This window comes from Cebidichthys violaceus, unplaced genomic scaffold (assembly GCF_023349555.1).
Source record: "Cebidichthys violaceus isolate CVI_PGR_0920_01 unplaced genomic scaffold, fCebVio1.0.p SCAF_3, whole genome shotgun sequence".
In the NCBI taxonomy this organism is placed as follows: Eukaryota; Metazoa; Chordata; class Actinopteri; order Perciformes; family Stichaeidae; genus Cebidichthys; species Cebidichthys violaceus.
The window spans coordinates 12,366,602-12,392,775 of NW_027176483.1; the positions used below are offsets into that span (position 1 = coordinate 12,366,602).

Here is a 26,174-nt window from a genome sequence, read left to right on the forward strand (position 1 = left end):
AGCTTAAATTAACCCTGTAACAATCAAAATGAATCTCTCACATGGAGGTGTGGTATGTATGAATGCTTCTATACACACACTGCATTTTGGTTTATACATCGGCATGCAACATTTAACATTTTGAACATTTAAAAACTATTAACTCCTACCTGAAATATTCCTTACATTTTTAAAAACTAAAACCAAGAAATAGAGCAAAATAGATGCCAGGATACATTTTACAATGAAAATAGTAATAATGTTAATAACCAAATACACTTGAAGTCATGCTGTATAGCAATAGATGTCCATAAATTTCAGCTATCAATTTTCATAGCTGAAAAATGTAGTTCACACAAAACAAAACTGCATTGTCAATTATGTTTCAAGGAAACATATTTGGTCCCGTATTACTATTTTTTAAGTATCACAAATACGTTTATTAAAAGTTTGCGTTGGTAGGTTGAGGTAGATGGATTGGTCAAATACTGGACTTTCACGAAAAGACCGCTATTTGTGTCACATGTGAAACCGAAAGCAACATTCTTATTTTAACCCAACCAATGATCTTTAATTAAACCTAACCCAGAAGCTTTGTTGCCTAAACCTATGCGCAATTGAGGATGCGGTTTTGAATCAGCAAGAGCACAGAGTGGTTGATAATGTTGATAAACATATATCTATGAATGTTGATATGAAACATTTGGTTCAGTAATGTCGAGATTCAACATATCCGTGGTTTGCAGAAATGTACAATGGCAACATGTTATTCTGGCAACTGGGTTGCCCATAAACTGTTTGGACAATAATTTCTAGCATCCATCCACATGTGGCTCCCTGTCCCCATGGACTACGAGAACATCTTTTGGTCTGTCTTTTATCCATCTCTTTGTCCTTATGTTCCAAGAGCACTCATCTCCCCTGACTGACACGCCTCATTAATTACTGAGTTAATCTGTCTTTCTTTATTCCATCAAGCCTTTGTATTTACGTCTCAATTGTGTAGTATGTTGGCACATGTACAGAGTTGTCACTTTTTCCTATGGCGTTCTAATTAGGAAGCTTCTCTGAATGTAGCTATTACAACAAAGTGAACTGCATTTATGATTTAATTTAATAATAAATTATGACAAGAATTTTTCTGACTGATGCTAATATTTGAGTAATATACCGTAGGCTGAAATTGTATTTGCAATTTCACCATTAAAATAAAGCCCTCAATATTCATCTTTAAGGTGACAGTGCGCACAAAAATGTTCAAAAGAATGATAGAACAACTCATTAGGAAATATTGTCATACGATTTCAACCACTGTCGTTAAATGGGCATAGATAACAACTGAAATCCATCATTGTAGTAGCAAAAGCTATTGACCTTGCACCTTGGACATGGCTGGGGAAGAACAAAGCTACTAAAAGCCCACAAAGACCCCCAATTGTTTGGGAATCTATGCTGATAGTTCCCCAGTTTTGACCAGAGGACTCCCTGTATGATCCCTCACAAATCCATTGCACCATCTCTCTGTCCCCTCTTACCTCTCTCTTCTACCATACCCTCTAACTTGCTCTGCTCGTGTCAGTCTCAGCTGCCGCAGCAACGCTGATGTTTAAGCATTCTAGGGGAGTGCAGACACACTCCAAAACTTCTTAATGGGCAGGCTAAAAATAGCTCAGGCTGGATCTGACTGAGCTGATTCATGCGGCTGTGAGTCATTCAACTGTGCCGCGGTGTGAGAAAAGCAAGGGAATACAGTGAATGAGCACAAAGAGAAAAGAAATAGAAAAGAAAAGTTTGCACGCTTGTTAAGAGATCAAACCATTGAGAAAATCAAGCATTGCTTATCCCATCACAGAGAAAATGTGCATTATTATGCTGTGAGTGTGTGTGTAGAGGTCCTTAAGGACATTCAAGGCTGCAGGGCGACCTAAGACAAATTAAGGCTGATATGATGGAAACTGGGGCTGGTAAAAATGCATTGCTGTTTTATTTACCATTTGGAAGAATTTGTCTCTGTATTGGGCTGTAGAATGCCCATTTCTTATTGACGGATAGCAGGATGGGGGGAGTGGTCTTTGGCTTGAGGGCTGTAAGATCCCAACAGATTGTAGCCAACAGATTAAACAGTTCTATTGCTGAAAATGAGTGACCCCCGGCAATTTGGTAGCATCATTAGAAAGGGAAGAGCAGTTCATACTCACATCGTTATTCCCTCCATTACCACGGGTAAACATCTCCCATTAACCCCCACATACAGGGCAGCCACATGTGTGCTGTGTGTGTGTGTGTGTGTGTGTGTGTGTGTGTGTGTGTTAGAGGGATTTGGGTGTCTGCAGGTTGTGTGACGACATTCAGGCATATTCTCCTGGACTGATTCAATTTAGTTTTTTGTGGTAACCGTACAATGATTTATAATAACACATGGATACTGCACACCTCCCCAACAAAAACACAGATCAGCCATTTGCCCAGAGCCAGCAGCGTTTCACCACTGCATCACTCATTGTACTCTTAATGAATTCAATCAATAGTCTTGCTTTTCGCCCTCATTTTCTCCGTCAGTCGCTCATGCCCTCCTCTGTACTATTTTTCTACTATTTTTTTCCCCTTTTACTTCTAAACTTGGCCTTTGTCTTTCCTTCCACTGTCCCCTCCAGCACCAGTTGAAAATGAACTGTTGGCTGCAGGTATTCCTGGCCATGCTGAGAGAGAGAACAGTGTGGTGACAGATAACAGCCAAGAGAGTCAGTGATGGTTTAAACTGTCCCTCTTTCACATGGTCATCTGCTTCCTTTCCATTTCTCTCTCGTTCTCTGTCTCTCTTCCTTGCTCGATGCCCATACCCTCTCGCTCTCCAAAACTGAAACAGCTTTTTCCATCATCCCATTTTTTTTTTGTCTTTCCCCCCCGTCTCCATTCTCTTTCAAACTTGGCAGAGAGGAGTGAAAAGAGATGGAAGCAGGGATAGATGAAGAAGGATAGCACCTTCAGTGTCATGACTCATGGATGATGTACAGTGGCAGAGAGAGAGAAAGAGAGAGCAGTATTAGGGTTACTTAATTGTAGACAGGGCTGTCTTTCCTGCTTCACTAGGCTGAGACATATTGTCAGTGCCTCAATGGTTGCCAATGGTTGCCTTCAGATAAACAACTCTGTGTGTGTTTTAGTGTGTCCAAGTGTGTGTTATTCTGCTGTTGTATCACTGATTATGTTAAGACTGGCTTTGAAATGCCTCAGTAAATTCAGAAATTAGCATGTTATTAAATAAAATATGAAATATATTGCACTGTATAATATACTTTAATTCTGATCATTAAACACAATTATAATCTAATTCCCTTTATCTGCAAGTAACTCTTCTAGACTTTGGGCTGAATGGATGGTCTGATTATAAAAAAAAGTTTTGAAAAATGTATTCCTCATTTTATGGCCGTTCCTATTGAGGTGAATGTGTATGGGAAAACACACACACACACACACACACACACACACACACACACACACACACACACACACACACACACACACACACACACACCTCTTCCTATGATCTTTCTGCAAGCGACTACAACCCAAAAGCTAATGGCCAAGTGTGGTTTTATTTGATGGAGTTTTCCAGTCACCTTAATCTGATTGGATCCATCTGTATATAAACTCTGAGTACAAGATCATCAAAACTATTGTTTTGTTTTCAGAGAAGAGAATAAAGAGAAATGTTTACTTATATTTGGCATATAACAAGAGATAACACAACAATTAACACAGGGACCCACTGTGTAAATGTGCTTAGTGTTTGTGATGGTGAACCATCGGCCTTTTTAATTTACAGTAAGAGTAACTATATGCTGATGATTAACACCAAGCTTCCCTGTTTAATATCAAAGAGAACAATACACAGAGTCAGCTAGGGAGGACAGGGAAGGCAGAAGACAATTTTAATCCCTGAAAAATAGGTATCCACGGGTTCTGAGTTTTTCAGGATTTATGAGTGAGTGGGGCTCAATATCAGGCCCATCTCCCTCCCTCCCTCTCCTCGTTCCTTTTCTCTCTGAAAGACATGCTCTGCCATCTCCACTTTGCTGTCTTTTAGAGTATGCTCCACCATCCGTCTCACTCACTATCTGGCCCTTTCTTTCCCACCTTCCCCTATCTTTTTCTCACAATGCATTTAAATGGGGTATTTAGAGATTCTGGCCTTTCTCATCTCTTCACACATACTCTGAGGTAACCCCAATCCCCCAACAACCCTTTGAAAAAGGGAAAATGCCCCAACTGCTCCAGAAGTAGGTCCCCAGTAGATGCATAATAAACACACAAGATATAGGGAGATATTTATGCTTAAAGTTGTCCTTGGCCCATTTCCAATATTTGTACTTGCTGCAGTATTTTGCTAAACTTTTTCAAACAGTGACCAGATGCTTGTCATGATGCTGCACATGTTGTTGCCCCTGAGACGACAGCAATTGAAATGTGCCATCTGCTAATTAAATAAACGGGATGTGGTCACATTAATCTGATGTACTTGCAGTTGTTTACAAAGGGTTCCATTCAGATCTGTCACAGTAGGATGGATGACAGATTCATCATGGTCAGCATATATTTACAGTGAGTAATAATATAATCTACACAAAATAGTTGTTTAAAAAGTGCTGACCTTTAATCCGATTTACAGTGTTGATGCTCTTTCATTAGTGACTGAGAGAGCCTGTTTTGATGTTCGGTGTTATATTTTTTTCTTGGCTGTGTACTTGGCTGCCCAAAAGACAGATGATATAACATTGAGTCACTTCATTGCAACAGTTGGTTTTACAGTCAGACTAATTATCAGCTTTCTAAAAAAATCACAGGTTAATGCCAAATTCAGGTGGTTTGTAATCTCAAGCATGATCGTTTTCTTCTGTATATTAGATGAGAATAAACATGCAGGACAGTTATACCATGCCTAAAGTCACTCTTTTAACATGGTAACAGATGAGTTGTATGAACATTCTTGCTTCTTGTTGACAAAATGTGCAGATAATATTGCATGTCCTAGGGAAACACAAGTAAAGTCATTGCCACTTTGTGCATTATGGTTCAATAATTTCCCGAATTTTTTATTAAAATCAATATCTAATTTTGTAGGCAGTGGAGGGTGGTTGCAGGAGATATATTTTACTGAGAAATGTTCTGTATATGATGTCGGTAGTTAATTAAAGAACATCTTAAATTGAAATGAATTAGGAAATCAAGAAAGTGAACACTTTATCCTGATGAAGGAGTTTGCTCATCGCTATGACCCTGGATGTTGTGTTGTCAGGGGCAATAGCTCCTGGTTGGGTCTCCCAGGGCAAACTGGTCCTAGGGGAGGGGCCAGACCAAGTGCTATTCACAGATTCCATGAACCAGCCAAGAAGGAGCTACAGCACCTCACCCAGGACACTGAGGTTGTCGACGAGCATCTGTTGGCCGGGCCTTGACTATATGGAGTGGCAATGTTGTCAGGTGCATTTGTCAGCCTTGCAGCAGGCAAAGGCAGGGATCTAGGTCTTCTGACCATTTGTTGATTCATCGTTGAATGGAGGTGACAAACATGACTCAACCATTTGTTGAGTCATTAAAGAACTAGTAGAGACTTGGCTCAACGACATAGGCATATATATTAACTATACATGAACCATTGGCTACATTGGAAAATGCAATGATGACGTCGAACCAGGGATTACTGTACGGACATTCCGAAACAAGAAGCCCTGGGTTAGCTGGATTAAATCTGTGCCAAACTTAAAGCACGCTTACAACTTGATTGGTGATTTGGATGACAACGTTGAGTCTTACTGCCCCAAACTCCAACACCAGAAACGTGCAGTCTGCACTAAAAACCATCACAGACCACAAGAGGGACACCAGCAGTGCTGAGATAATGTCTGCATCTCTCCTAAATTAACTCAACAACGTCTACCCACACTTTGAGATCACCTCCCTGGATGAGAAAGCACAAAAGGCCCAGGACACCTGCCCACAAGCACTATTCAGGGCAGATGTGTGAAAATATTTCAAAAGGATTTACCCACACAAGGCACCTGGGATCCCTGGCCTCAAGATGCGAGTGTGACTCAACTGGCAGATGTCTTCACAGCCATTTTCAACATCTCACTTCTCCAGTCTGTAGTCCCAAATGTTTGAAGAAGACCACCATTGTTCCCTCTGCCTGAACAACTACCACTCAGTTACACTCTCACCATCACTAAGTGCTTTAAGGGTTTAGTCAAAACCTTCACTTCCTCCGTCCTCAGCCCACTGGACCCAATGCAATTTGCATACAGGTCAAATAGATCAACGGCCATCACCCTATGCAAGCTTGTTATCAGGCTCAGAGATCTGGGGCTTAACACAGCCCTCTGTGACGGAATCCAAAGCTTTCGGTTGTGCAGACCCTTGGACGTGTGGATAGTCACCACCACATCCTCCACCCTGACTCTCAGCACTGGAGCCCCTCAGGGCTGCGCGCTCAGACCCCTCTTGTACTCCCTGTTGATGCACAACTGTGTGGCACACACAGCTCCAACACCATCATCAAGTTTGCTGAAGGCCATAAGACTTCTGAACTCTGGAGCTCTGAAATCAGTCATCACTATTGTCACTGGGGTAGCTTTCGGTCGGGATAAGAGGTTTCTCAATTAATTGATTTTTTTTTAGTTTGTGGTACAAGTAATAAACAATTACATCAATTAAGACATAAACATTCATTTTAAATATTTTGACTGCCAGATTTTTTGTTTATTTGAACACAAATAAATTAGCAGATGTTCCGAAACCTTAGCAAGGGCTATAGGACTTACTTTGCTTTTGAACACCACGGACAGAGCTATGGGCAAACACCAGAGCAACACACTACAGCAAGATAAAAACGTATTGCAGTGTGACAGTGTGTGTGTGAATGTGTGTGTCTGTAGACATCTTACCTAGCCGTGGGTCATACTGCCTCATCTGAACTTCTTCCACATAGTCTGCTGGGAACCAGCCTGTCCTCCCTTTGACCGTGCCTTCCCAGAAACCTCCTTCCCCTATACTCAGAACTGAAAAGAGAAAATATCAAGAGAGTCAGTCAAATATTGTTTTAAACACATGTCTAGTTGTCATCAATGGGAGGTTGTGGAGCCTGTAGAGCCTGAGAAAAGAGACAAAAAAGGACAAAGGGCAATATAGCAGAGAGAGGTATTTAGATTTCCATGTCCTGGTTTAATACATTATGATGGAATGAGTGAGAGGAAAGGAGAAATATTTTTTGTTTTACAAATACACACACATAAAGCCGATATAAGACAGGAGAAACTGTAATGTGAAAATATTGGTCTGCAACTAATGTACCGTACTAAGGTGCTTGAGCAACACAGGCTTTTTTCTCTTTCATGCCAATAAACGATTTTTGAATTTGAAAAAATACAGAGAAGGCAGTAAATTAAGTAGTGGAGAGGAAAGACAAAAGGGAGATAAAGAAAGAAAGAAAAAAGAAGGAGAGATGTTGAAGGAGAGCAAGAAGGCGGGGAGGAGAAAGAAAGAGATTCCTTCTAAATTCTGCTGTGGTAATTAGAGATGAATATATAGTTGATATTGATCTTCCCTGCAGGACTGAGCCAGCACGCTCATTTCTACAACACTCATCCATTATCCCAGGAAGCTGACCGACCGACACACACACACACTCACACATCACTCCTCAGAGATCACCAGCTGGAACTGAAGCTTTGCCTGAGCGAGCCCTTCTTCCAAACTGGTTGCTATGTTACGGCAGTATGATGTTGCAGCCAGCAGACAGTCTGCTAAATGATGTAGTCTAGTTCCTACAAACTATATTCTACTCTGGCATGGGGACATGTCACGGTGATGTAACCTGGGGCACTATGAGAAGCAGCCAATTGGACTTCATCTTCAGTGACACGATAGTAAAAGTTCAAACATCCGCCATTCATAAGATTCCCCACTGTATCTTTTAACAAATACATTATTTCCTCGAGGACTTACAGCTGCACTGCCCACATCTTTCTTCCCTTAAAATTCAAGTCCATCCACATCCTGTTCAAAGACATGTAGAAACAGGCTAGAGCAGGAGAGTGTATTTTACACTATTAATGTCAATGCATGATTTCTTCAGATTTTCTCAAAGCTGACTATTGTCTCCTTCCCTGGCATTTTATAGAAGCAATGCCTAAATGGTGGGCCTAACACAACATTTACTTGTTTCCATGATTCCATGATATATCCCAAGAACACACGCTTTCCTACAAGTCATAATCCAACACTGCTGCTGAAAGAAAAACAATTTACTATCATTGCTGAAAATACAAGTTAGCCTACTGTATGTACATGCTTATTATTATTATAAAATGTTTTATCTTGTAATGCACTTATGGACTGGAGATGCACACAAAGCTAACCCCCCCATAGCTCGCTTCTGCCAGCGTAAACATACATTTGCTAAGAGAGAAGTGGCGTGCGAGAGGAGAACGGCTGTTTATCGACTTCCCGCTGCAAAAAACATGACACTCAGCACACAGAGGATACGTGGACTGATCCCCCTCTCTGATCACAGCTTAACACAACTTTACCCTGACTGTCTCCCGGGAACGGACTCCGTCCGTCTCTTTATTTCCATTTCCAATGTTCCTTTATTCTCTCTCTCTCTCTCTGCCTGTCTCTAGTCTACTCTACTTTCTCTCCCAGTCCCCTTCACTGTGTTTATGAGTGATTTCTTAGTCATCGTCTCCATCCCCCTCTTTGTCTCTGTCTATACTGTAATGGTGTCCCTGCAGTAGACAGGTGCCGGCTGTGCTCTCTGTTCTCCATTGACAGAAATGAAAGCAAAGGTGAGACCTCTGATTGATCTTCTTGGCTGCCTTCGCTCACTTCCCTCAGTCCCTTATAGCGCCAGTACTAATCCATTTCTGGTCCCTGACACCGACACCAAAACCTGACAATACGGACAGAATCGACCACAGAGTATCTAAGATTGCAAGCAAAAGTCACTGTTTTACAGATCTAACATATCTGTGTACACCTTCAAAACCGTAGGCACACATATATATTATAAATATATATTCAAACAACTCTTTAATCAACAACTTTAAACACACCACGGACACTCTAAATGCAGAAATCAAGTCAATTAATTGATTATTAGTGAAGTCACGAAAAGGTCAGTGAAATATGCACACACACGAGCCAAGAAGTCTTTTAAAACATAACATAACATGATTGATAATGCCCTCAGCATTTGATAGCAAAGTCTGCATAAACACACAGAAAAAAATAAACACTGTAAATTAATTTACAGTAAATTTAAATTTATATTTATATATGGCACAAACAGACACAACAACTACATGCATGTATGTATATGTCCGAGTAGCTGAAAGGCATGCATGTATACGCCCTCAGATGTACTTAGAGAGTTCCCTGCTGTGTCAGTAGCCTCTAACTTCCTACCTCTCAGTTTTGGTGCTTGCCAACAACGTGTTGGCATGAGAACTGTCCCTGTGAATCAGATGTGGGCTCATAGGAGCCAAGTGGCAGGAAGGAACTCAGTGCATGTCTGTGCAGAAGGATTTACAATATGTGTCCCGTGTTGATGTTTTGGTCCAACCAGACCGCTTTGGGACCACTGACATGTGGAGAACTACAGTTGTAGATAGTAGTGGGAAAAGACCTGCCATCAGTAAAATTATCAAATCCAACTACAAACTGTGCAGGTTTACAAGAACATTACAAAGCAGTCACTCCTGAGCTTTGTAGATGCAACTGCATTTGAAAAAGCACAGGCTGTGTTTTCTAATTGGCAGCAGTCTGTCTGACTTCAGACAACTACATTTGCTCATTCAGGAATGTTGTTAAGTCACATTTTGTGATAAAGTATTTCTAGCGGAGTGGTGGAAAGATCATTGGTCACTTTGTGTGAAAAAGGTCCAATAAACAAAAGAGACATTTGACTTTTAGCTCTTCATATGCTTTTACAAATTGGATGGGCTTGACAAACTTTTGCTCATAGTGACATTTTTCATTTTAGCATCTGCCATGTGATAAAGTCCCCATTCAAACACTGTCAGTATAATTTTCTGTGTTTCAAAACTATGATTAGGGTAGCACTCTGACTCTGACTTTGTGGTGGACGCTGGAAGTGATTTCATGGCCAAATGAGATTTTGATGTGTGCTTACTATAACTAACCAAGCTTTAGAAATGTGATGCAAAAGGCAAGCAAGGGCAGATCAAATTGTGTTTGCAAGTACCTGATACTCATACTGAATGGTCATTTTCCTTTTTGTCTTAATTTTTGAGTTTTTGGAAACAGCTCAAGAACTGGATCCCTGGGTCAAAAAGGAAGAATGCAATTATTTCTCTAATGGAAGTCTTTTGTACTAATAATTACATGTAACAAAAGTATGAGTGACAGCTGACCTCAAGCAGGAAAAAAAAAACACTTTAATATAGTAGGTGGGACTGAGCTTCATGCAAACACTGGAGACTGTCTTTAAGAAGAGTTAATTCACTGCAAAACAATAAATGCCATTTGTTCCATTGAATATGGAGGTCTATTAAACAACAGTTCAGTACATAGGGCAATCAACACCTCAGCTGGACATTAGACAATCAGAGGTCGGGCCTATCTCGACTGTATCCCTTGAAGCAGCGGCCTGCCACACTGATTCATAATCACCTCCACAGGTAAACTAGTGGGTGCAAACACACAGCATATGGTGACATGCATTCAGACACACAGTCACACATGAACACACAAGCACCATTACAAAATGACAAATAAACTGCTCAGGTACATATTTTCTGCATACTGTGCAGGAAGACTTTGTATCTTCTGTAACACTGCCCAACATGCTGTTTTGAATGGCCACATAGAAATCCACAGCAAGTTCTCATTGTGAATTGAAAAACACCTCACTGGGCCATTAATGGAAAGTTGTGAGTTTATATAGAAATTAAATACAAACAAAGCATGAAATGTGACCAGAAAGGAGAGTACTGTAGCATAATAGAGAGCCCAAGAGAATGAAACAAAGGGAAAGAATGTGACAGAAAGAGGCTTACATTCAGCAACGACAAAGAGAGATGAGAGCTAGCTAAAGACAGATACAGCTGACAAAGGGAAAGAGCTATGTTTCAACAGGCGCCCAGTTATTCATGAGTGTCCAAGAAGTCTGCCGTCTCGCGAAAAGTCTGGTACAGTATTGTTATCTAAGTGTGTGTGTGTGTGTGTGTTCATGTAACTTCTGAGTTTTGTCCTTGGTTAAGTCAGTCAAGGCTCCTGGTTTAAAAATAGCCTCAGTGAGGATGCAGAGCTATTTATACTCCTCACACACCCTGCCGGCAAGCCTCAATGCACCCTTGCTTGAGTGTGTGTGTGTGTGTGTGTGTGTGTGTGTGTGTGTGTGTGTGTGTGTGTGTGTCTGTGTGTATGCGATGACGAATTGAGCTCATTTTAATTCTTGCTTTGCTACGCTCTATTGCTTTGAGCTGAGTCATTCATTTTCTTTCTCCTTCTTACTTCTTTGTTTGTCTTTATTTTAAGCAACGGACACACAGACACACACACACATGTACTCATACAGAGGGAAGGCAATTGCCATGAATGAATACATGAGTGACAGCTGGTGAGGAAAGGACCAGTCTTCTCAAAACACATAAACAAACCTATTTTTCACAGGTAACAGTGGATGCGTCAAACTCCTGTATCTGCCTGCAGAAACAGACAAGAAAGGATGCAGCTATGCTTAGAGAGGCTGATGGCTTTCTGCCACTGATGCACTCAAACTGATTCAGACAGGGATGCCATGGAAGACTTGCCAAAGCCAAAATACAACTTGATTTCCATAAAATGCTACGATAGGCTCTCTGCACGTTGGATTTGCTGTAAGAAACACAGGGAAACTGTGCATCTTTGATGCCACCAAATGGAAATGGAAAGGAGGGAAATAAGATATTGGGGTAATCAATTGTGATAATTGATCCAATTGTGCAACTAGTTAATTCCTAATTGCTGAATGAAAGTAGATGTGTCACTTCATGGTTCCATTGTGGAGTGCCGCCTCTTAAATTAATCAACATTTGCATAATGTAAACATAATAGTATAGGGAAACAGTGAAAAACCTCAACCTCAAGTGAAGTTTACCAACAGTTTCCAGTGTAAGTTAAAGAAAATAAGGACGTTTAAGTCTTAAGAGTATTTAAATAATTTTCAACGATAAATATTTATATATACAAAAATGAATACACTTAGGGCCCTGACCTCTGGGTTTGCTCCCAGAACCCCATGTGGGAATCCCATTATTCTCTATAATAAAAGCCTTGTTATGATGCTTCACTGAAAATAATTAAGAGCACTATTGTGTGTTTGCATGTGAAGTACAGTGAGTGTAATATAATGTTAGGTATTATAGGTAATTGCTGAGTAAGGCTTTTCTGAATAAAGAGTAAGTATATCTCAGCCTACATCGCCGTGTGTGTGTGTGTGTGTGTGTGTGTGTGTGTGTGTGTGTGTGTGTGTGTGTGTGTGTGTGTGTGTGTGTGCGTGCTTCACATTAAGTGTGTGAAGGTGAGAGTGGAAAGTATTCCAATAACCCGAGTGGAGCTGTTATTAGATTTGGATCCCTCCACTCTTTATTAAACCTCAGTTCAATTCAGTGTAATAGAGAGAGAGCAGAGTTGCATCTTTATGAAACAAGGGGGACACAACCAGAGACACGCTAACACACGCCTACACATGCACTCTACAAGGAAGAGAAAGGGGGATGACTATGTACAGTAGTGCAAAAGGGACGGTCATAGCTGTAATATATGAGTAGGAGAATACATGTTAAACCTCTGGGGGGAGAACAGATAGCATATGTAATCATATAGATTGAATATTATATAGTGAACAGGTTATACAAGAATAGATTAGATGAATAGGTAAGGAAATTAGATTTAACAACAAGGATGGAGGTGGACATGAAATAGGAGAAGAAGAGGTGGCTGGCAATTAAGAAGGTGATGTGGAAAGGGACGAGTGGACCCCAGAGTAGATACAAGACTGAATGAAGTAGAGAGCCAATAAATAAGAAGCAAGAGGGAGAGTCACACTGCTCTGAGTCAAACGTGAGCTGTGGTTTGCTGCATGTTCGTCCTCATTGGACTTCTTTTACTTAGAAGAGGGCGAGGGAGTGGTGCAGTCTCTGGCTCATCAGTATTCAACTGAGGGAGAGAGTCGGAGGGAGAGAGTCGGAGGGAGAGAGAGAGAGAGAGAGAGAGAGAGAGAGAGAGAGAGAGAGAGAGATAGAAAGAGAGCAACAGAGAGAGAGAGGGCGAGAGAGCAAGAGAGAGATTGAAAGAAATAAAGATTTGACAAGTTTAAGAAGAAAAAAATGAGAAATGGCTTTTTTGTGAATGACAGCAAAGTCAAAGCAAAAAGGCTACAGAAAAAAAGGAAAAACGAGGAGGCGGGAGTGTTGTAAATTATAGTGGGAGGAGGCGGAGGAAGAGAAGAGGGAGGAAAACTCCAAGGCTGACTCAGAGGGATCCCTCTTCTCTTCTCATCTCTTCCCCTCCCTCCCTCCTAGGCTTGAGGGCTACATGACACTCCTCCTCTTTCATTCTCACTCACTTTTTATTCCATGTTTCATTCTCTCTCCTACTGTGTCAACCCTCAGGTGGAGACAAAAATAGAACTGACTACCTTATAGTCATCCTATGTCTTAACTTCTTATTTGTCTTAATCCAGGACAATATCCCATGTAACCCTGGCTCTGATGGCACAGAAATAGAAACAAACTATGTTAAATACAACATTAAACATGAACACAAACTGATTTGACAAAATCATATCTGGATCTTATCACCTGGTACACTGACCAGCAAGGAACAGAAATTGGTTGAGTTCTCCATCAGAGTATGCCAGTGATTGATTAGCTGTCGACCGACCATTGATTGTCTGTTGATTGTTAATAGATCAGTGATAGATTGTTTGTTGTTGAGTTGTTAATCACACACCTAATCGTTTGACGAGTCAGGTTGTCACACAAATGATGGTGTTTATGCTGTGATTAATGAACATGCTGTAATGGGCTGACCAGCGCATATGCTCCAGCCTCCACTACATATTATTACATGACAAAATGTCTTGTTGACTGAAATTCCATGTGGCTGCACGGGAGAGCTGGGTTAGCAAATGGTCATGGGGTTAAATTCAAGGACATTCATAAGTGAGAATGAGTTTGTTCTTGTTTGATTGTTTTTCATTTCAGGGAGATTCTGTGTGCGTTTGGACACAGCTCAACAAGAAGAGGTCAGGACAAAAGGTTTTTAAAAATTTGTAAAACGCGACTCTACCTGACATTACTGGGTAAGGACGTGACCTTTGCATGCGCATTTTCACACCCATGACTGCAAAGTGGGTTGTTACTGTGCAGCCTGTTGTTAACAACCATCTGGAGTCAGTCAGTTGGTTCAGCCCTGCCTTCATCGTGTCCAACTCAAACAGTGTGCGACACATTGTACATGATAGAGTGATTGTAAATCAAAAGCATATCAATGTTTCTGTTGAATATGTATCTGCGTCAGTCAATGGCTCCTGTTAATGCAGCAGTTTTCTTGTTCATGTTTATTCATATACTGATCAACTCCGCAACTGTTGGTTATGCCGTGTTTCTAATTACCATTTTGTGAGAGGTTACATCTCAGTGAATGACATGTTTGTTAGGCAGGTGTGGGGTTTCATTTCAATGGGGGGTTAAGTGTGGAACGATCATGTGAGCTAGGATGCACCGTATAGGCATATTTGGAAAACAAAAAGATAAGAAAAAACCAAGAGGATGAGAGTGTAATAGGAGAACAGGTGGTGTGTTCAGCAGGGAGCAGGTAGGTGTGTGGGCGGGACTTTGCGCCCCACTGCTACTCTGATTGGACAGCTAGAAGGTTAGCTGTGACATCAACGTCCTTGCCTTGAGCTTGTGACCATGTCCAGTATCAATAACACACACACACACACACACACACACACACACACACACACACACACACACACACACACACACACACACACTTTGGAACGTTATGAATGACCAACAAGTGAAATCTGTTAATAAACTGACTAGCCTCTGGTCCATACTGTGATCATAATAATTTATTTTATAGGACATAGGACACACAACCTCATTCCTAACATATTCTTGTGGACTCTCAGGGTTTCCTTGTGTGCTGAGAGGCATGAGGACATACTATCAACAGATAGCAATATGTTTGAAATGTTCTTTTTAAGCATGATACATTTTTTTTTCATCCCTCTTGTAGCTACAATAGCTAACAGGTAGTTAACATGTTTCAGTGATAAAGTAAGGATGCTTTTGGAAACAGCTCAGAAATGTAAGAACATGCATAAAAAGGAGGCTATCATTGTTATATTTGGTTCTCTTAGGAATACAGTGTACACACTTTTAACCGAAGGAAAGAAAAGGATTATATAATGCAAAGGTGCTCAATCTAAAACTAAAAATGCTAACAGTGTAAACAATGGCAACAGTGCTGTTTACTTGAGGGGGAACCGGAGGGTGGATGCTACTCTTCCACGATAACGTTATCGTTCAGGACAGCATTATCAGCTTAAACCGCCATATAAGCGCAGTGCAAAGTGGCGCCATGAGCTAACATGTACTAAAAACCATGCATAGCCGGCCCAGCTATGTAAACAAAAAACAAACAAACTCAAAATATGACACACAGAAAGAGAGACTTCATTCTCTACTCAGGTAGACATTACTCCACTATATCTTTACATTGCAAATAGTTTGCTGCTATGTCAACGCTTTGTATATCGTATGGAGAACCTTAGTTTGGTAATCACAGGAATTGAATAACACTTTCTGGGGTTTGAGTCAATTTAATTTCTACTTTTATTACCTCAAGTGAAAACAGCAAATATTGTTTGGCAATCAATATATTAGAAAATTACTTTCTAATACCTGCAAATTAGATTCTTAAAAAAGGATGTGACCATTTTCAAAATCACATCTAGAGTACCATTCTTTGGCCGAAAAAACTTTGTTCATCTTTATTTTACATAGATTAAATCCCGCTGAGTTAACAAGTCAACATCTCGACAATTCAGTGGCTTAACAGTCCCATCATTAAAATTGTATAAGGCCACAGCCAAAGCCACATGTGCTACAGCCTCTTGTCCTGAGGAAATCTGTTTTCTACATGCAACAATGACAGGTCAGTAGAGCTTCTCTTTAGACACACACTTATGCATCAAAATCGCCACAAACATTCGATAGCTATACGCCTCTAAGTTCTGTCAAACTGTACAGTAACTTTAAATGTATTGAATACACTAACACAAGGTCAAAAGCTATACAGTTGATGTAAGTTAGGTCTCACATTGTGTTAATGAAGTGCAAGTAAATGAGTGGAGGACAAACAGAAACTATAGCAACATCCAAAATAAATGATCAAAAAACACCAAACCTGTTTGTTGTTTATGTGCTCACAGGTTTAAAAGAGCGTAAAAGAGACAGACAGAACATGGGCAGAGAAAGACAGAGACATTTCTCTAATATGTGCCTCGGATACTAGGACAGCTGGCTGCTGAATACTTGAAGGATGCTGTTTATCTAACTTGTGGGAGGCAATTACTTACACTGTGCTGCACAAACACAAACACACACAAAAGCAAGCACACAGGCAGACATACACTAATACATTTACACACATACACACTTTATGATGCAAATAACAATAGAGAGATGCTCATACTTGCACATACACAGAAATACCCACACATACGCACACACAGTACACTTCACGCTACTACCAGACAGAGAGGAAGTCTAATTACTGGTAATTCAACCCAGGCTCACTGCGGGAAGCTAACATATTTAGTCTAAATTCAACACTTGGCACACAGGCTCTTATCCAACCTGATTTGCAAGCAGCAGATAAAAAGATAAAATGGAGGAATATTTCAAAAAGAATATTGTTTCTTAGCACCAAATTTTTTTTTTTTAACTTACTAAAGACAAAATTTCATCATTTTTATTTCTGTCTAAAAATGACACGTCAGAGCTGTTAGGCACTTAGCACCTGTTGCTTGGTAACGGATGGATGAATATGCATTTTTGTCTTAACAATAGCAAGCTTTTCGGTGAAATGTATAATGTGCAGTGCTTCATTTGTATAATCTACTGGCTCTTGGCCTTGCTCAAAACACACATGCACATCAATGTACATACAGTATATGTGTAGCTATTGTTGGAGACAATTAAGTACATGTGAAGAGAAGCGTATCTTCAGACAATGAGTTCAACAGAAAGCTTTTGCAGTACTAAGACATGTGTTCAGTGTGCCAGCATTAGAGAATGGCTGAGCTACTGGGTGTGTTCCCAGAGATCATAACAGCAGTAACAGCTGCTTTCTGAGCCTCTGTGAAGCTAGACCTGGAATGATACATGAAAACCCAGTATATGTGTATATGTTTGTGTCGTATAGCTGGTCCAGATAGCCTCTGTTGCCCATAGCGGTGTTAATATTCTGCACACACTGGGTGCGGCCAAACCCCATTAATCATGTTTGTGAATGTCTAATCTCAACGTTACTTGTGCTGGTTTCATTTTCATGGCTGTCTGCAAGATTTATAATGGCGTTTGGAGAAGGTGTATGTGGTGTGTGTGTGATTGTGTGGGAGAGATGTAATACATTGTTACGAAAGCATACTCTTAAATGTGTCACCTGGTTGAGGAGAACAATGTCCTGAATGTTCAGTTAATGCTCCCAGTGGGGGAACCAGCATGTTGAGACACACATCTGTTCCTTTGAATATGTCTTTGTGTTCCTGTGTGTTACCGTTGCACCTGCAATTTAGTGTTGACTTTGAGCAAGTGTGTGTATGTGTGCGAATGTGTTTGTATCCACGAGTGTGGGTGTGTATGGGGTCACAAGTTTGCAAAAAGCTTGACCAGGTTACAGTGGCATGTGTCCCTGTTCGTTACTATGGGGATAGTAAGTGGCCTTTCAAGAGATGTCCATCCGCATGATGAGATCAGATTACATCAATGAAGGGGAAGAGTAGAAACAAACACAGGGGGGAGCAGGAGAATGAGTGTAGAGGGGGGATGCAAGAGGGTGGAGGCATGGGCCAGGCAACCTGTTAATGGAGTGTATAGAAGGGATCATCATATAATATATACCCCACACACACACACACACACACACACACACACACACACACACACACACACACACACACACACACACACACACACACACAGCTGTGACCAGATACACACATGTGCACACAGAAGGACCACACAATCTGATCATCTTGTAACCATCCATTTCTTTGAACTGCCATAAGCAGACACACACAAATACATACCCTCAAACAGCCAATGACACCAAGTGCTTGCTAGTTTTGTGGTCCAGTGGCAGTCAGTGAGTGAGGAAGGACAAACACATCTCATTACATGAGACTAAGAGTCTGCTTGGAGAGCTGATCGTGGATGACCCTGTTAAATTGCGGACAGCGGGGCTGTTTGTCTAGACGAAGGCTGTCTAGAGACATTGATTTCAGACAGCAGACCAATGGACTGACAATCACTGAGTAAAGACTAGGAGTTTTTCCAAGCAGTTCTTCATTGTGGAAGAGAAACTGATTGGCTAAAACACATGCTCATTGGGACACTACAGTACTGTAGCATTTGATTCAGGCATTGAAACTAAGCACACATTTAAAGCCCATCTACTGTTCATGGGGGTAATATGTGCATCTTGTGCAAGTCTAAGTGAAAGGGAAGGATGAAAATGTGGAATCACATGACAATTTCGAGAACCATATAAGTCTTCTTTCTCCTTACACATTATCTCACTCTCACATATTATTGTTCACACTATAGATCAAAACTGTGAAATTGAAAATATGCATGAAGATTCTCAGTCACTGAAGTCACTACACAAGCCTGCAACATTCACATCATTTATTTGTGGTAGCAGAATGGAAAACAACGTTCTCTTTAATGATTTATAGTTTTAACCACATTGTCATCCTTCTCTCAAAATTAAAAATAAAAATTTAAATTTTACCTTCTTGTTCATCATCATCATCATTAATATCAGTGGCATAATCGTCATCGTCTTCATTATACTGGATGTCAGCTATAAGGCATCACATGAATTAATACATAACTGATAAAATAGGTGTATTTTTTTCATTTTAGGGTGAATACTTTATTACTGTAAACGGTACAAGTAAACACATTAATTAAATCACGATGCTCAAACCTAAATATAGTTATTGCTATCTACAATTAGGTTACTAGTACTATCCCACCACAACATACTGTAGGTTATGGCTTTATACAGAAAACAAAATATATGAGAGAGCAAAAAACACAGTAGAGTTCTACATAGTATGCAAGTCAATGTTACACTGGTAAAGATCAAAGCTGTAGGCTCACATTTGACATGACTCCCCTGAGCACAAACTTAGACTAAGACCAGAGAGTCACCTGTTCTATTCAACCTGGAAGTGAAAGGTCATCCTGTTAACCCTTCCCTTTAGTTTCAAAATAAAAGTCGGGACAGTGGCATTCTTTAATCACCAGATGTAGATTAATAGCAGTACATGTATTATCGTAAAAATCAAAATGCGTTAACACTAAATGACTAAAATCACATATAAAATTGTTCGCAAATGATCTATTATGTAAAGTAAGTCACTATGGCAAAGTTATTTTGAGAGTCAATTTAATTTAAAAGTATCTACTTGCTTTTTTATCAAAGTGGCTCTGTTAACTCGTGTGATTGTTCAGATCCAGAAGTTTTTTTTTGTCCGTTTATTAATTTTAGCAGAGACAGTTATTAGAACCATTATAAGAAAAAGATTTATGAGTGAGGCCCATTGTCACCACTTAGCTGAATAATGCTTCAAGAAATCTGATGAGCCTCATAGGCAGTGGTTGGGTTTACTGTGATCTGATCCAAATCTATGTAGGATTTTTTATTTTTTTTTTTAAACAATGGTTCAAACAGAAAATAATAATACTACTATATACATTTGTTTGCGTTTTAATGTAAGTTCAAGTGTGTCTTTCATGGGTGTCTGTTTTTATGTTGTTTGTGAGCCTAAGACATTTTTCTTTCATTATGTGATCGAGAATAAAAAAGTTAGAATCTGGAATCTGGAACTGTTGCTAAATTCAGAATGACATTCTCTAAATAGGTGTGCCACAAATACAACCTACCATTATGAATAAATACAGGGACCAGTTGTATTGCCAGCATTTGGCTGAACTTAATCTCAATTGCTTAAAAGCTTCCAAAACAGATACAAACAATTGACAAAGCAGTCTTAGGAACGAGTGTGCACATGATCAGGATTTCACTTTCAAATCTGTTTGATTTGCACTTATGAGTCTGTGCCTGTGGGCTCTGAAAGGCTGACCTGTAGACTGACTAGCACTTTGAATTTGCTTTGCACTCTCCCAAATATTTTGGAATCAATATACCTCCATACTGCTACAGCGTAGATTAAATACTGGATATTTCTGATCATTTTTATGGGAAAGCTTACAGGAAATGACTAACAGGAGTTTTTTTTTTATTTTAGTTGGCTTTTGTACACTGCACAAATACAGTAATGCTGTGTAAAAAGCAATCAATAATTGACCCTTCAGTTTACTTCAAACAGGGTTTGGAATTTAGAAGCACTCTTCAGCTGTAAAATGAAGCTGGTTAAACAGCTTGCTCTCACATTTTTACTCAAATTGTGATGAATATCTTGCAGTAAGCAACAGCCAACTAATAATCACAATATCAAGACTTTGAAACAAAGAGCTATGTGAAGCCTTGCTATAATGCGCTATTTACCATCCGAGTCCAGATAGTCATCCATCTCTACAAAAAAGAAATCAAGAAATAATATTATTGTGCACTTCTTAATTTTTGTTTAAAAAGAGCTAAGCTATCAACACACAAAATCAATGGTCTTCATTAAAATACATGGGGCAACACATCTTTCCCTGTACAGCATACAATAGTCCTTGCCTCAACAGGCCACCAATCTGTCCTACTAACAGGTGAGCTAATAGACATTTATGCTAATACTTATAAGCATAGATGTTAACACACGGCACACACACAGACACTCACAAACACAACCAGACAAATCATTTAGTGAGATTTACCCAGTGTGATCTCATCATAAAGATGCCCCTCTGGTATGGCTGGTGATTAACAAGGGTGTGAGGACGAGTAACCGGAAGACAGAGATGAGTGTATGAGTGACTGTGTATATACATATATATGTGTGTGTGTGTGTGTGTGTTTGGGAGGTTGTAGAGGCTAATTATCTAACGATAACTGAATCATCAACATATTTTTAGTCTGAAGCAGTATCAGAGTTAGCTTCAAGGTACAAAGAATTCTTTTGATATTTACTTCAGGTGTTAAGGTGCAGATGTTTTTGATTTGCTCGTCACCTTATTCAGGAGGATGAGAAAGGAAAAGATAAATAAATTAATTCTCCTATCGTCTCCTCTCTCTTTCAATTGCCTCACCACCTCTTGTCCTCCATTGCAAATGGGCCCTATTACTATTAGCAACTCATCCATTTATGAATGCAGATTAGATGAAATGCATTATGTATCAAACCAAGGGTCATCCATCCCTAGAGGAAGTGGCTTCTCTGGCCTAGCCTCTCTGTGCACAAGGAGGACTGGTCATTCCCTGCTGGGATTACATGCAGTAAACAGAACTTGGTCACCTTAACAAACCGTACACATAGAACCTGAACTGCCTGGGCTTTAAGATGTTCAACAACCAGTTGACATCAGTGACATATTTCTCAGTCTCTATCCCAGGACTACAGAAGCATAGTGAATGCAACACAGTAATGGTTATGATGCTAAGTGTTGCATATCACAGCCAGATGGTTTACTTGGCTGGGCCATGGTGCTGGCAGCCATGCGACTGTAAGCTTGTTTCCTGCATGGCCAACATGAAAGAACAGCAAAATACTGTGTGTTCACATTAGTGGCAGGGTTATGGATTCAGCTGCACAGACAGAAAAGCCAGTGACAGCAGATCCATTCAGTAGATAGAGGCATACTGGTTGCTGTTGAGTCATCACATTTCCGATAACATTTGTGTCAACATCAGTATGCATCACTGTTTCAGACGATGCTGTATCATTTGGTTTTGTTTGGCAAAAACATGAGTCTGAATTGTTTATCATCTGTATTAGTAATTCCTGTGTAAATGGCAGCTGTGTTTCCATAAAACAGACACAATACTATAAAGACAAGACATCAAAGCATACAGGAGGAGGGCTATTAGTAAATGGTTTTAAGGTCAGAGAATCTGGAAGACAGAAGACATCTACTGTAGGAAGGGGTAGGAATACTTCAGTATGGATCCAGGCAGAGAGAAGGGTTATTGTGAGTGGGTTTAGACTAGTGCTGATCCGAATATCTGTGTGTGTGGTTGTTTGGAAAAATTCCAAATTGAAATTCCAAATTGACCCTTAATCTGGACTTCCTGTGCCTCTGTAGATCTGAAAGGAACATGAGTGGTTTCAGCATGAGTGCGACCGCTCTCTCTCTCCGGCCTTACTGAGAACATGAGGGAATTGTTTCCATTAGGCTAATGTGGATTTGATCCATGGTGATGTATTTGAAGTGGCAGGATGTAGGGTGTGGGGTCAATGTGAAGCTGGGTCTCTGTGGACAGGTGATAAGAGGAGGGACAAAAGCAGTTATATGTTCAGGGGTAAGAAGGACAGAGGGTGTGTATGCATACCAACAACCAACAGCACACGGGACCTGTTTGAATTTGCATGCCCTCTCCTTGAAGTAATCACAGATTTATACTGAGATTGCAAACATATCTCAAGTGGATTCAAACAGGGCCAGGAACTAATTGCTACACTTTAGGTGTAGTGTTGACTCACTGAGGTGTATGGGAGAGATACAGGGTGAGAAGAATATTATGGAGTTTACCTTCTACGTCATTACAGTCATAGTCTTGAGTGAAGCGTGGATGGAGAGACAAAAGCACACACGCAAACACATGAAAGCAAAGCCACTGCACCTCTGTGTAAAGCAGAAAACAACACATTTACAAATGGATGAAATGACAATTCACAATGTCAAGCTCAAACAACACTGAAATGACTTCCAGGTTGAATGATTAGTGAAGTAATGGTGTGCTTTGTATCTGAGACGTATAAGAGCACAGGAATTTCTGCTCTTTTATTCTGCAACTAATCCAGCACTGAAAGTCATGAGAGCTACATGTAGCCACAAACTTTACATGATATCCTACACATAACTAGCAGTGATGAAATACAGAATATTAACAGCAGTGGAGTCCAGAAGTAGTTACAGAGTTAGGTTATGTAAGGTGATAAAACATGTACAAGAACATTAGACAACCTACCTTTGACCCTCTCTCCACGGTTGAGTTGGATCTCTCCCTCCCCTTGTGGTGTGTAGGGCTTGACCACAATGAAGGTACGTCCCGGGACAGCACTGTATAGTTTCCGTTTGGGCCCACGGGGGCCCGTCAGTGCTGGAGGAGTGTGATGAGGGGGGCTTGGGTCTCTCTGCACTGAGCCAGGGCTGTAAACAAACACATATGTTACTGTGGTGATTCCAGGGAGCTGGTAACTGAAGCCTGTGGTCACCGACATGGTTGTCAGCGGGACAGCAACCTGGTCACACCCCCTGGTTGTTACGCTGGCCAGGGAGGGATTCATTAACAAGTCCAAGTCCCTGTCGATCAACAGTTAACAATCAGTGTTCAATGGGAGAGTCATGAGAGGAGAGTACACTCCTCCCAACCACTCTCCTCCTCCTCCTCTTATTCCCTCTCTTCCTTCTTCAGTAGCACAGACAATACCCTTTTTGCTCCCTTTTACCCTCTCCTTCTTTCACTCCCCTCTCCCCCGTATCTTAAACGAGGTAGAAGCAAAAATGTTTAACGATAAGAGGGACTGCACTGTTTCCTTCTGTCAGATCCGTCTGAAAGCCCCCATTAGTCAAACACATCCTGAGTTGGGGCTCCAGAAGAAGCCCCCTCCAGAGAGGGAGAGAGATCCCTGTGTGTCCCCAGTTCCAGCTGCTCCAAGCTGGGTTACAGATCCTGCCTCGTCCTTGAGTCCTGGTACTCCTGCTGTGGAGGAGAGAGGCTGGGTCTGCTCCCCGACTCCCGCTCCTTCTCCTGGGAGTCCCGCCGCGTCTGCCTCTCCTCTCCCCTCCACCCCTCACACGCAAACGCTCGCTCACTCACACTCACACACACTCTGACAATGCTGCTGCTGCTGCTACTGCTGCTCTTCGCGGCTCCCCTACCCTTTGACGGCTCGCTCACACACCACAAGCCCTCTATGTGCATTCTAGCCGTGCGCACAGGCACATACACAGACAGCCCCCTCCACTCCTGCTAACATTACACCTCCGCTAGCATGGCATACGCCACCACCAGCATGATGCTAACACATCGCTGACACTCACATACACACACTAGTCCCAGTGCACGATTGATCTCCTGCTGCCTGTCTGCCTGCAAGCGTGCATGCGCCATGGCTCCCTGAGGCAGGCTGTGCGAGTATGTACGTGTGCGTGTGCTTGTGTGCAGTGGGGCGGGGGGCAAAAAGCTCCAGCCCATTTGGTTTAATTGTCGCTCCTCCCTCTTTCCCTTTGCCTTGAATCCCCTCCTTGTTTCTTTCATTCTCTCACTTCAAAATCCCCCTCTTATCCCTCTCCTCCTCAACATTTCTTCGCATTGCATCTTCACTCTCTCCCCCTCTTTCATTCTCTCTCTGGCAGTTAATCCTAATACAGCAGCGGCAGAGCTCCGCCTAGTCTCCATTCATCACTACAGTACCTTGCCACCACGGTGTAAGTTGCATTCAGCATCATTCTGCTGCTTGTGTTGTCAAAGATTTCCCTCAAGCATATTTTAACATACATGAAAAACCCATGTAATACATACATATTAATCATAATAAACAGGACTTTGATATTTTTCTCTGCAACGTTTCCTTTAAAGACTAGAAATCTCTAAACCCCTTCATGCACCTTTCAACCTCTTTCAGTTCCTCCCCCGGCACGTTGTATCAGTCACTTTAGAGCCATCATTCTTTCATTTACCTGATTCTAGCCTCAAGTGCCCTTTAACCTTCTTTCCCCATTTGTTTGTCTACCGCTTTCCTCATATCAAGCCTTGTTTGTCTCTTTCTTTCCCCAACTCTCTATTGCTTTTCTGGCTCTCCCCATCTCTTTCTCTGTCCCCCCCTCTCCATCGAAACAACGGCTTGCTGACGGCTTTCCAATTACCGCAAGGACTGAGGGGACTGGATAGCTGCCGCATGTTAATGTCTGAGCCCCGGCACTGAACATCAGCAGCACATAGCGAACAGGGGGAGGGCTGGAGAAGCAGGGAACTGAGACTGTGTCAAAGTGACAGAGAGAGTAAAAAAATGTGATCCCTTAAATGATGTCTATTTGAATGACTCAAATTGCCACTCACATACCTCTGCCACACCATACACCTACTGTAAGATTATGTACACAGCTTGACCTCAGCTGCTCCCTGCAGTTGAGCTGATGACGGTCGGGTAGACATGTTATCAATGTGTCAGACAGAAGGGAGGGGTTGGAGATGGTTCCTGTTCTTATCTCTAATCTATGAAATGTGATATGCCTAAATGTCTTTTATTAATTGTATCACATTTCTACAATCCAATACCTGCCCTCTTTACATTTACCATGTAAGATTTGACCATTTCTGATTTGAAAGCAATTTCCATAGGATGCTCTTTAACTGTTAAGTTATCATGAGAAGAATTAGTATTATAGTTTGCTCGCGGGTTGGTAATATCTCAGACTGCACTTCTACATTATTACATATCCTCTCTGGCTGTAATACAGTTGGAAGGGTGTACCAGAAAACTTTGTACAGTTACTTTGAAATTAGACCAAATGAGAGCAAAGAGCAGACTCTTCTTTAAAGGAAGCTTTAAAAAACAGTTTAGGATCTCTAATTTATCTTTCGAGTTGCATCTCTTGATATTTTTGCAAGGGTTTCATGCCTATTTTCATAGTCCATAGTCACAGTCCTGTGGAAAACTGGATATGAAAAAGTATTCTACCTAGATCAATACATCAATTTCATTTAATATC

The 26,174-nt window shown here is 41.0% G+C and overlaps 1 protein-coding gene across 11 annotated transcripts in view; it reads right to left on the reverse strand.

Annotated features, from left to right (window-relative positions):
- Positions 1 to 26,174, reverse strand: part of shank3a (SH3 and multiple ankyrin repeat domains 3a) — a 188,023-nt gene that overhangs the window by 35,274 nt on the left and 126,575 nt on the right. For all 11 annotated transcript variants that reach the window (XR_011103878.1, XR_011103881.1, XR_011103879.1 and 8 more), the window contains 2 exons: positions 23,428 to 23,609; positions 6,921 to 7,034 (listed from right to left, as the gene is read on the reverse strand). Coding sequence is in view for 7 of the 11 variants with exons in the window: in XM_068723847.1 (XP_068579948.1) it covers positions 6,921 to 7,034; positions 23,428 to 23,609 (296 nt within the window). In the remaining 4 variants the exon portion in view is untranslated. The remainder of the gene's footprint in view (positions 1 to 6,920; positions 7,035 to 23,427; positions 23,610 to 26,174) is intronic.